At 37.0% G+C, this 12,768-nt stretch overlaps 2 protein-coding genes across 2 annotated transcripts in view; both read right to left on the bottom strand.

The window, feature by feature from the left end:
* The window catches only part of LOC132130176 (calcium/calmodulin-dependent protein kinase kinase 2-like), a 35,076-nt gene extending 27,828 nt beyond the window's left edge, over positions 1-7,248 (bottom strand). The window contains exon 1 of the mRNA XM_059541853.1: positions 7,226-7,248. The gene's annotated coding sequence lies outside the window, so the exon portion shown is untranslated. The remainder of the gene's footprint in view (positions 1-7,225) is intronic.
* LOC132130177 (adenosine receptor A2b-like) lies at positions 2,667-12,735 on the bottom strand. Its single transcript, XM_059541855.1, has 4 exons — positions 12,651-12,735; positions 7,734-7,943; positions 7,226-7,646; positions 2,667-4,065 (listed from the first exon to the last, which is right to left on the bottom strand). The coding sequence occupies exons 3-4, from the start codon at positions 7,546-7,548 to the stop codon at positions 3,048-3,050; spliced, it is 1,341 nt and encodes a 446-aa protein (XP_059397838.1). The 5' UTR covers positions 7,549-7,646; positions 7,734-7,943; positions 12,651-12,735; the 3' UTR covers positions 2,667-3,047.
* Positions 12,736-12,768: the final 33 nt, after the last annotated feature.

Genomic DNA, 12,768 nt, shown 5'->3' with positions numbered 1-12,768 from the left:
GTAAATCACTGCAGAACGAGCGACCATGTTATGGTCAAAATGGGCTGAATTGATGAGCCAAGACAGGAAGCATTATGTCTGCCAATTCTGTTTATTAAATGAATGTTCCCGTTTTCCTGAAATTAAGGGAAAGTGGTAAAAACTAATAATGGACTGAAATAGTGGTCAAAGCGCAGAACATTAAATATATATATATATACTGTATATGTATGTATGTTCTGCGAAAATTGTTCCACAAATTGTACCAGAAAATTGTACCACAAAATGTACCAGAAAATTGTAACAGCAAATTCCTTTACACATCCTCCCCATGCCAAATATACTAAACCTGCTCTTTTATTTTGTATCAGATATGTTACAATATATTATCTAAGGAAATTAAATTATTTTCCTTAAAAACATGCCAGCATTTAACAGGAAAATGTAATTGTTTATCAAATAAATTTACTTTTAAATTAAATATTTCCTCCTGGTGGAATGACCTGCCCAACTCTTGAAACTTCTTTTAAAGTCTTGAAACTAACACTATAGCTTCTTTTTGTATTCTGTTTTCTTTTTTATTTATTATAAAATTAACAAAAGCAACAAAAAAGCCTTTAACGGTAGCTTGCTCTATTCTTTTCCTGTTCTATCTTTTTTCCCCTTTCTATTTATTATATGTTTAAAAAAACCTTGCTACGTAACTGAGACTTGTTATAGCACTTGCATATCATTGCGCTTTTGTTGATTTTGATTGGTTCCATTGTCCTTATTTGTAAGTTGCTTTGGATAAAAGTGTCTGCAAAATGTTTAAATGCAAATGTAAGCAGAATCAACAGTCTCTTTCTGGGACCTAAAATTCCCCTCATCATATTGAACCTAACGCTCTGAAGAACTTCACCTGCATCGAATCCACAAACAGTGACATAGTGGAATGGGTGGCGACATGCCTGTTGATTACACAGTAACTCTCAGCATTGTCTTCAAACCACATTTTAGCAGCAGAATGAACCTGCCAGCTGCTGCTGATCTATGTGACACGCTGACAGGCTGTTAGCTCCTCTCCGAACCGATTTACACTACAAGCATTCATGATGGAAGAAGATAAATTACTGCGTAAGTCTGGAGATTCATTGTTGTGAAGAACATCTGTCTCATTAAAAATGGTGCTCTCAACACAAAATCAAACCATATATGTCACTGCTGAGCTGACTGACATTTCTCAGCTAGAATCAACAAACCAGTAGATTTGAACTGATATGACCATATGAAGGACACATTGTACCTTCAAAAAAGAAAGAGTTTCTGTTTCTTTCCTTTTCCTTTTCATTGTTGCAATGATTATAATAAGGGTATAGCTGCCATAACAATAATGATAAAAAAAAACATCTATCTATCTATTTTTCTGATCCTTCAGCGTAGGCAAAATATAGATGCAACATTGATCAAGGACATAAAAAAAAAACAATTCTGGAAAGTCTAGCTCACTTGTTCCATTTTTATGAATGGTCACTCTAGACACTAGCCTTCTGTAAATGGACAGTTTCACATACAGAAATGGCGACTCCCATGTGTCAAATACATGTATTATGTATATAGTGCAGGTTTTTTTTCCCACTCTAGAGCTTTTAAATAAGGAAAAAGGAAGTGTAATGGTGTCGTTTAAGGGATCATCAAATGCTCCTTCATTTGATTTCCTTTGCATTAGGCTGGCTGCTGGCGTCAGCAGTGTCTCTGTAAATACAATCATAGCTGGTCTGTGTATGGGTCCATGGTTGTGCTCATATGCGTGCGTGTCAGAAGTGGGGATTAAACAGCACTGTCCTACATCCTCCAAGAATTTTATGATCCCTATAATCATTATGTGGGTGTGTTAGACTAAATAAATCTATAACACACGATTGCTCATTTGACATACCATTTGTGATTCATTTTTGTTTAAACTTGTATTCTTCTGGAAAATTTGATCATTAAAAATGAGAATCAAAGTCCACTTTATTGAGCACCAAGAAGTCCACAGACAGTTTATGGCTTAAACCAGCTGTTTATGGATTAATGATACTGATTTAATGGATTATTAATGTCCGCATGTGATTCTAATCAAACATTAGATTTTTATACATGACTATTCATAAATTGTATTTGTGCAAAATTAGGTATAGCTTTGTTTTATTTAGTACATTTCTTGAAATATTAACACATGAATAACTTACAATCAGTACAGTATTCAGTTTGGTCATGTTTTAAAAGGGCTGCATGATGAAAAACTAAATGACACTGAAATTGCAAAATGGCTTAGTGTGATTATCAAATTGCAAAGGCTGTGATTTAATTAAATACATATATTAATATAAATATATATATGCTACATTTTTCATTGTGAATCATGGCGCTGTGTTCTTTTACAGGCAAGCAGCTCATATAGCCCAGTGTTTTCAGCAGCTTGGTTTACAGTAAATGCAGCAAACTCCAGTTTTGGTCACTTATAACATGCATTTACTATTATTCGATATATTATTTTTTATTTTACAGTGAAATATTATTAGCAATATTTCTTATTTTATATTTAGTATTTATAATAATAATATTCATAATAAATATTATTATTATTATTTTATAGTCATACTAATAAAACTGGAGTTTTTCCTAATGCATTTTAAATCAAAAGTTTTATTTAAAAAAAAAACAATTCTCAAATCTTGTAGTACAAATCTTTGACCAGGAAACAATGCTCTTTTAATAAAGCTCATTGGAAACATATACATTTTGAAAACACTCTACAATGTCAGCGAACAAGTTCTTCATGAAATCTGAAAATCTGGAAACACCATCAGGAGTGTCTGACTGCAAAGACAAGTAGGAATTCCTGGAATTTGTATGGTGCGGGTTCCCACACAAGTTATGTGATTCTCACATAGTTTTATCTTTCCTAACCCTTGATAGTACTGTAAGTGAAGTCACCCTCACTAGCACAACAATTCAGATCAGGGATTACTCATGAAGAATGAAACAAGCGTCGTTCGGGTATTTTCAGAGGAATAACTCCTGTAGCATAATGGAAGTGTGTGTCATGACACTTCTGCAAGATCGGATGAGTTGCTTGTCCTTATGGGTAACAGACATCTGACATGTACATTAGTAATAGCACTGCAGTCTTTTACAGTCATGATTTCTACATGGTCCCTGATGGAGGGAACTTCCTCCCTGGTATGTAATGAGAAAACCTGTGTTGAACTGGTGGGAAAGGAATTTTCCAAAGTTCCATTTAAACTGTATCCCAAGTCTTGGAATTCCGTTTGAGGCCTGGTTTTTGATGCCATTTGCTTTGTAAATTTGTCACAGGAAACCATGCCAGGAATGGGATTGGCATCCAATACATAGCCATTGGACACTGTACAAGAAGTCTCAATCACGCTAATCGGAGCAGAAGAAGCACCCATGCCTCTGTTTCTGTTACCAATTGACAGTCTGTTTTCATGCCACAGGAAGTGCTGTCGGATGATCCTTCGGAAGGTGTGTCTGAAGTCACGTATTCGGTAGGCGTATATAAACGGGTTAACTGCTGAATTAGCATGTGAAAGGATTATGGCCAGGTACATGACCCAGGCCTGAGGTCGATCACACAGTGGGCAGAATAGTGTGAAGCAGTTAATGATGTGCAAAGGGAGCCAACAAACAGCAAAGAGGCCCACGATGATTGCCAGTGATTTGGCTGCGTGTACTTCTCTTTGCAGCATGGACCGGGAGGAGGATCCCTCCCTGTGGGCGTAGCCTTGCAAGTGTACAAGTTTCTGCTCCATCTGTCTGAGCTGGCGACGGGCAGCCATGAAGATCCATGCATAGATGGCGAGCATGACAATAAGCGGCATCAAGACGCAACCGAAAAAGTTGAAGTAAACCATGTAATCCATGGTGACCACCTTCTCGAACAGGCACTCTGTCATACCTTGAGGACAAGTACTGTTGGTTCCCATGAAGACCCGTCTGTTCCAGCCTAACATGGGGGTCAAGCCGATGACCACTGAAAGTATCCAGCATACCGCAATGATGCCTTTGGCTCTTTGGCCTGTGACGAGGCTGTTGTACCTAAGACAAAACAAAACAGACACGAGACAGCAATTTAGGAAGGAAGTATGCTATGGATCACTATAGTGATAAGCATGCAAAGTTTGGTCATATATTAAAACTCTATCTGCCTTAAACAATATGTTGATATTTCCTGAAGTCCATCCTGAAGTGGGACTTATTGTTCTGAGCGCACAAAGTGCGTGAATACTGTCAGGGCTGGAAAAGGCTGCACCATTTTTTCTCAAATCCACACATGCATGCACTGAGTTCGCTCCTGGGAAATGTCCATTGTTTAGGTGTTTATGCTTTGGTAATTGCTGCCCAAGTGCAAAATACCAGGATATGTGTTAATAAGAAGCATAAATTTCACCTGTATTGTGCCTATTCTTAAAATAATACTTACAGGCCTTGTTTTTGTATGACTTAACCTTAATCTTTTCAGTGATATAATTAGAAACCATGAGAAGAACTGAGTTTTTCAATTAAATCAGGAGTTTCCAAGATGAAAGTTGAAAAACTTTTCAGTCTTTTTAGAGGTGGCATAAATTCAATCCAATTATTCCACCTTAACTATTGTAGAACAAAGCTAAACAAACAAAAATGTGTTAATACATTTTTAATTCACTTAAAATAACCAACTCGTCAGAGTCGGACTACACTGGTGGTACTGTATGTTTTTGATTCCCTAAAATGAACCAGCTCATAAAAGTTATTCATTCAGGAGTTGGACGACATTGGTTGTGCTGTATGTTTTTTTATTCTGTAAAAAGAGGCAGCTCATAAGAGTCATTTCTTTGGGAGTCGGACTACACTGGTCGTGAAGTATGTTTTTGATTTTCTGAAAGAAACCAGCATTTAAGAGTCATTAATTCAATAATCAGACTGCAGTGGTTGTGCTATATGTTTTATAGTCATTTGTTTGCAGGTTGGAATATACTGGTTGTGTTTTGTCTGGATTACTAAAAGTAGTTATTTGTTCAGGAGTCAGACTACAATGGTTGTATTGAACATTTTACTTAGTAGTTTCTAGTGAATAGGTATTGCCAAAAAAATCTCACAGACCTTAAATATAAAAAATAATAAATGGTTAACCTCAAGAAGTTTCATTAAGAACATTACTATATTGGGACCCCCACAGACCTCTGGTTGAAAAACCTAGAACTAAACTTTAAGTGCTATAATAAATTATTGCATATTAGCAACTGTATAAGCATCAGTTTACAAACAGTTTGGAATACAGCTGTGCAAAATCCTCCGCCGTTATGCATTTCAAACATCCCATCATGCAGACAGCCCTGCTACATGTTTCCTTTGCCAAGGGCAACAGTTGGAAATGGTGGTCAAACATCGATTGTTCCAAAAATCCTTGGGCTTATATCGGGCCCATTGAGAACAACAGTGGCTGCTTCATTAAACCCAGAGGACTTACAGGGCTCCAGTACTACTGGTACCTCATTCACACACCCACAGAGACTGGAAGCCAGCAGACCTTATGTAATCAACACCTGCCAGGGATTTTGCTGTCACTGCTGTTCTCTTACAATGCTTCGGGTAGCTCAATCTACACCATGAGCAGAAATGTGCATCACACCCTCCATGCAGCCAAGTGGTAAAGTCCCACCCCTTTCAGCTACTGAAAAGTGCTGCTGAGAGCTGCTGTGCCAGAGCATTTAAGAATAACCATTACAATGTTCAACTCGAGTGCAAAATGCCCCATGATAAAGACGCCACAAGAAAATTATGTTTAAAGAAGCCCTGTTTTGATAAATATCACTGGACTGAGATACATTAAGCAATAAATACTACGGCAGTTGTGACCTAATGGTTAGAGAGTCAAACTTGCTACTTGTAAAAGTTTGCAGTTTTGAGACTCAGTACCAGCAGGAGTGAATGTAAAGCACTTTCTTCCACCTTCAATACCACGACTGATGTGAGACCCTTGAGCAAGTCACCGAACCCCCACCAACTCCCTGGGTCCCACAGCAAAAATAGCTGCCCAAGGCTCCGTGTGTGTTTTCATGTGTGTGCGTTTGAATGGGTTAAATGCAGGGCACAAATTCCAACTATGGGAAACCGTACTTGGCTACACACGTCACTTTCGAGTATCACTTTTTTGTTATGTATGTTAAAGACTTGTTTTGAAAAAAAAAAACTAAACCTATGTGTTACAATTCAACACAGCTTGTGCTACGGACAATGAATGATACCACAAATCATGTGGTTTACAGTGCAGAGGTGTGATATTATTTTTAAGGGATCGGCCCTATGATTTACAACTGACGTTATAACGACTGAAAATCCCCCAGGCTTACACTAAAAAAGGGAACCAAGTCTTATCTAGATTGATTTAAAAGTTTCGTAACCAGACAGACATTAAAAGGGAAATTGCATGTATCTGAGGGAATTGCAGCGCATGCTGTGCCCATTATCAAGATAAAGGCAGAGAGTCACGAAGTCTAGAAGCCTTTAACTTCATATCAAAAGATTTGCAAAATACAGATAGGACTAATACAGATTAGAGAATAATAATATGTCAGCAAACACATAACATTTGATTAAATACACATGTAAACACTCACACAAACACACGCACATAGACAGTGAGTCTCCAGTTGTTCCAGACCTGTATGGTCTTTCATCTGAAGAAGAAAGTTTGAATAACTATTTTGTCCATACAATGAAAGTCAGTGGGATAAAAAAAAAAACCCTGTACTCTGCTAACTTTATTTTTATGGACAAATTACATTATTTATTTATTTTATTTTCACATTCTTCAATATACTTTTTAACATGAGGCAATAACATGAGGCTGAGTAAATGATGACAGTCTTTTCAATTTTTTAGGGAACTATATATTAACTTTTGGGTTTAGTGTAATTTCTGCAGCACCAGATAGTATAAAAATAGCATTCAGAAAGTAATTGTTTGGACATTATTTGGACAAATAGATGCACTGTAATTCTGTGTGGTCTTCGATACAATTTTTGATACATTTTTACCTTTAATAATAACCAGTTGTGAATGTACTAGTAATAGAAACTCTATGGGTCTTTATGTTCCTGCTATAGGGGATTTGTAAGTTTAAGTAATCTTTCAATCAACCATATGATCAGTAATCCTCTTCTTACCAAAGGCCTTCAGCTATTACCTGAAACTCACAACACAATCATTCACTCACCTCAATGGGATCTTGATGGCGATGTACCGATCCACGGCGATGGCCAACAAACTGAAGATGGAGCTCTGTGTGAGGACCAGCACGAAGCAAGCAATGAAGAGGCACCCATGAAAATGGCTGCAGAAGCCCGTGCTGATGGTGACGGCGAACGGAATGGCCAGGAGACCTACAGCAATGTCCGCCACGGCCAGTGACACCACGAAGAAGTTGGTGATGCTCTGGAGGTTACTATTAAGGCAGACGGCCCAGCACACCAGAACGTTCCCCGCCACAGCCAAAACTGCAATCAGGAGCTCAAGAACAATGTAGACGAGTGAAGACATGGTGCCATCAACCAGTGTGAAAGGACATCCTCAGGGACACACATAGTTGTGCTCCCGATAATTGCTCAGTGGGACTTCACTCCGCCACTCAATGGCTCCTGCAATAGGTGTGAGGATGAGCCAATCTGACCATTCCTCCTGAATGTATGATATCTTTTTGAATGGAAAGAGGGGATAGAAATAACCTGGTATCAGCTTTTGAGATTCTTTAGGGGTCACTTTGAGGAGGTGACTGTAGGGTCAATGGAGAGACCCCTCTGTAAATCTTGATTTACACATTCACCAGCATATCCCTTAGGTCCAGCTTACTTCAGCCTTTCATTGAAAGCCTTAAAGTAAACAGCTGCCAGATTGAATGAAGCAGCTCCGGTAGACCTTCACTGAGACTTCTTAACCTGTAAAAAAGAACAATCATATCACAAAATTAAAGTTCAACCTCTTTGGATCACAAGACTTTCTACATGGAATGGATCAGTTTTTCCATAATTAAATAAATAAAAGGTCATTTCTATCAGTTATTTGTTTTATATTATAACATACACGTTATTTTCAAAAGTTTGTGGTCTGTAAATCTCTTATGCTCACCAAGGCAGAATTCATTTGATTAAAAATACAGTGAAATATTATTACAATTTAAAGAAAAATTAAAAAACTTAATTTTGCATTTAGTTGGGTTCCTGGCATGTCTGCTTAGAAAGCTGAAAAGAAAACAGCAGTTTGTTATGGGTTGTCTGAGTCTGAAACAGTGTCATCCAGTGACCTGTTTCAATTTGCAGCCAGTATCTATGTAGATGGCTATCTAGTAAAAAAAAGAAAAGACCACCACCGAGCCATATACAGATTCCAAGGCAGTAATTCATGTGCCTTGTGTTTGACATGCCCCACGGGTCTTTAAAGAGACATATCGCTGTGAACAGAGCTGTTCTTGACCAGGTAAAAGGGGTTTTGTTTTACATGAGACATTTTAGCCAAAGTATGATACAGACATTTCATAAAGACACTAAAGAATCATACCAACTTGTGGAAAATGGGCATCCGATGTCCCCTTTAAAATAACAGATTTTTGACTTTTCAGTTTCACATGATTCTTCAGAAATCGTTCTAATATGCTCATTTGGTGATTTCGTATTATTGTTAAAAAACAGTTGCGCTACTTCATAATTTTGTGGGAAACATGACACATTTCTTTCTAGTTCAAAAGAACATTTGTTTGAAATATTTTGTGAAAGCTCTACTTATTGATCTCTTACGATCTTGTCAAGATGCTGGTTTGCAGCGTCCTAAACGAAACATACATCGGGACTCAAGACGCAGCCTTTTTGTCTCATCTTCTCCCAAAATTTTTAATTTTCTCACTACATGCCGTCGTAAGATTAACTGTTTGCCTTTCACTAGTGTTGATCATATAAATTTAATATCTGTCCCCTGCGTGGAGAATAAATCACTGTCGTCTTCATCGCGTAGCCCGATTCATGCTGCATTGTTTAATGCCTGCTCTGTGAATAATAAGGTGCTGCTTTTAGCTGATCTCATCTCTGATATAAAACTTGGACTTCCTGTTTTTAACTGAATCATTGCATAAAGGAGATGATGGATGACTGTTTAATCAGATTACTCCTCCTGGTTTTGGAACTTTAAATCTCCCAAGGTCATCTGGCAGAGGTGGTGGTATTATTGCTGTCGGCAGTTTAATGTCAGTGCTGTGACCATTCCTCAGTTTTCTAAATTTGTGTGCTTGGTCTTAAGTATCTATGCCTCTACTTCTACAATCATTGCTACTGTCTACAAACCACCTAAAATTAAGTCACATGCAGCTTTAATGTCTGATTTTGCTAACTTTTTGACAGTGTGGACCCTGAAGTTCCATAGAATCCTTATTGTGGGGGACTTCAGTATTCATGTGGACCAAAGTGACTCTGTAATGGCAAAGGAATTTCTATCATTAATGGACTGTTTTATTTGTAACAAGTCTGATACATTGCAAAGGTCATACACTGGACCTTGTGCTTGCAAATGGCACATTTGCACCTCAATTATCATCTGTTGACATTAGTCTGTCAGACCACTCAGCTGTCTTCTTTGATTTGGAATTACATCGTCCAAGTGAGCGTACGACTCAAACTTTAACATTCTAGAAGATCAAACAGCTTTTTTTTTTAGTTCTGTTGTTTCAATCTTATGTGATTTGCATTTAACATCGTTGAATAATACTCCTATTGCTAACTAAGACACATCTGCTCCTCTGAGGACACGCAAGGTTACTTTTGCTCATTCTGCTCCATGGTATAATGACATTCTGGTCAATAGAAGTCTGCCTGTCTGAAAATGGAGTGTAAATGGCGACTCACTGGCTTGAATGATGTATACCATCATTACTACATTAAAGATAGCTGCTGTAACCCCTGTACCTAAAAAATGAAATTTTGCTCTGACTTCAATAACTTTCATCCTATTTCAAATCTCCCGTTTTTGGCAAAATTACTTGAGCGTATTGTTGCCTCTCATTTGAGTAACCATATCACAGTTAATAATCTTTTTGAACTTCTTCAATCGGGTTTTCGTAAGTTTCACAGTAATGAGACAGCCTTGGTCAAAGTCAACAATGATTTGTTGATGGCTTCTGACTCTGGTGCAACATCTATTCTTATTTGTCTTGATCTAAGAGCTGCGTTTGATACTGTGGATCACAGTCTACTAATTCATCTTGAAAGAATGTTTGCAGTGTCTGGGACTGCCTTAAGGTGGCTGAGGTCTTATTTTACTGACAGCTCCCAGTTTGTTTCTATGGGTGGTTATAGGTCTATAGGAGATTAGTTCTGTCTCAACTGGCGTCCCTCAGGGGTCGGTTTTAGGTCCTTTACTTTTTAACATTCATTTGTCACATTTAGGCCACCTTTTGAGATTGTTCAGCCTTCAATACCATTTGTATGCCAATGACACACAGATTTATATACATTCAAAACCTCATGAGCACCTTGACATTGCTTATTTGTCTGACTGCATTACTGAGATTAAAATATGGATGGACAATAATTTCTTGTACCTTACAGTACCTTACAGAATCTTTACATCCATACAGTCCTAGTCGTAGACTGCGTTCCTCTCAGTCAAACTTGTTGGTTGTTCCTCAAACACATCTAAAATATGGGTGATAAGGCTTTCTCTTTCTATGCTCCAGTCCTTTGGAATTCTCTGCCTCTTGAACTTAGGGATGCTCAGAATTATGATGTTTTTAAGGTTCAACTTCAATTTTTTAACTTGTATTTGCTTGTTGATTTTGTATTGTATTTTATTGTGTTGATTATATTGTGTTCAGCGCTTTGAGAAACTGCTTTTAAAGGTGCTTTATAAAATAAAGTTTATTATTTTTGTTATTATATTATTTCTTTAGTACTTGAAAGTGCTCAGTCCGAATTGTTCAAATATGTTTGGCTTCGAAAATACAGAGCATCATAAATGTCTGTCTGTATGTGTAATTAAATCAATTTGGCAATCCACTGACTCTTTTGGCTCATTTATTGTGGTTTTGTGTAGGCTTATCTAGAATGAGTTGAGTAACTGCAACATGCCTTCCATTGTAGACCACATTATCTTTTATTGTTTTAGAGATTTCTTATCTTTTAGCTACAGTCTGTTTGATCAGGCACAAAAATGCCCCAGTCACTCTTCCTCTGTGTTTTAGTGTTGCTGTTTGCTTTTTATAGCACAGCGTGACTTGGGTATGTCTGCAGACTCCCTCAAGTTATTTAATGACAAATTGTTCCCAAAGCACAGTCCTGGCATGTTGCATTTTAACAACTTTTGCATCTGCATACATAAGTCTACAAAATACTTCCTGTGAATTAAGACAATGTACTTTCCATAACTGGTTAAACCCTTATGAAATATCATAATATTAAGCATGATGCCCGGACTTAAAATGATCTACAAGGTTCCTCACGAGTCACGTGATGCCCGTCTTTATTAAAAAACAACACAAAAAGGGTGGGAATGCAGAAATACTGTTTGACAGATGCTCAGCGAGCATGTTCTATGTGACAGGAAATGATGCTTAGGGTTTGGGGACTATCATAAGAGTGCACTGCATGCCAATCTGTCATTCAAAAGGATACTTAACAGTTATCTTAGTCATTGTAACATAATTCTTGTCTTGTTAAGATGAACGTTGACATCATTAGTAATTTCATTGGGTAGGATGACATCATACAGTAGAGAAACGCATTGCAGATTACAAAAACTTTTTCTCAAAAAAGAAAATAGACATTTAGATGAGTGTTAACACAATAGAAAAACAATGTCTGAAACATGAGATATTTGTGGCAGAATTCTGTGATAATTCATCCACCCATAACCAACATAGGTGGTTATTTTAAACAACTGTACAACTTAACAGCTGTATATTTACCTGGAGTACAGCAGAGAAGGATGCTTTATATAGCGTGTAAATTATATCACTTATCTGTAAATCATTCCATATATGGATTTAGGAAGGAATATGAAATGTTTAACATCAAAACTTTAGCTTAAAAATAATAATTACAATCTTTAAGAATTGTATTTATCTGTAAGGTGAGGTGTTCATTAGAAATGCTCTAGCTGGTTATCACTGTTTTTAAATTTTACCCGTTTTAATCCACTTTTATGGCCATGAGGTGTGGCAAATTATTAAAATATTTAATAAAAAAATTTATAATATGGTAAATACAGTAGCTTCACAGTTAAAATAAGGTCATAAAAGTGAATGTATAGCAAAATACTTTAAAAAAAAAAAAGCTCTTAAACTTGTTTTTAGATGGAAGTAGGCTATTACATTATATGATCATGTGAACTAATTATGCCCACTGTAAAAATACACAATAAAATTAGCGAGAAAAGTTGTGACATTAATTAACTTTTATATATAAAATTATGAATTCATAGTTTAGACTAAACAATTACCGGTGCCATTCAGACTCCCTCTGGACTAACAGGCTGCCAAACTTACAAAATGTAACATTCAAAGTAGACCAACAAAGTTCAATACTTTGTGAAATCACAAACTTTACTAGTGAACAAATACATTTACTATTTGTTTACAATGTAAGAACACTTCCGTTACTCACTTTAGCTGTGTACAAGCGTGTTTCCGCCGCGCACCTGAGTTGTAGGTTTCTCCACAGGCATTCTGTCACTTCTGAACGTCCAACCGCGAAACGGAATTTAAAAATATGAGTCCTAACC

Source organism: Carassius carassius, chromosome 47 (assembly GCF_963082965.1).
Source record: "Carassius carassius chromosome 47, fCarCar2.1, whole genome shotgun sequence".
In the NCBI taxonomy this organism is placed as follows: domain Eukaryota; kingdom Metazoa; phylum Chordata; class Actinopteri; order Cypriniformes; family Cyprinidae; genus Carassius; species Carassius carassius.
Note: the sequence above shows the minus strand (reverse complement) of the source record. Positions and strands in the feature narration are given on the sequence as shown.

Coding starts and splice junctions, on each gene's coding strand:
- LOC132130177 (XM_059541855.1), bottom strand. CDS start 7,548: ATGTCTTCACTCGTCTACATTGTTCTTGAGCTCCTGATTGCAGTTTTG. Junction 4,066..7,225: donor GCCATCAAGATCCCATTGAG/GTGAGTGAATGA, acceptor GTTTTGTCTTAG/GTACAACAGCCTCGTCACAG.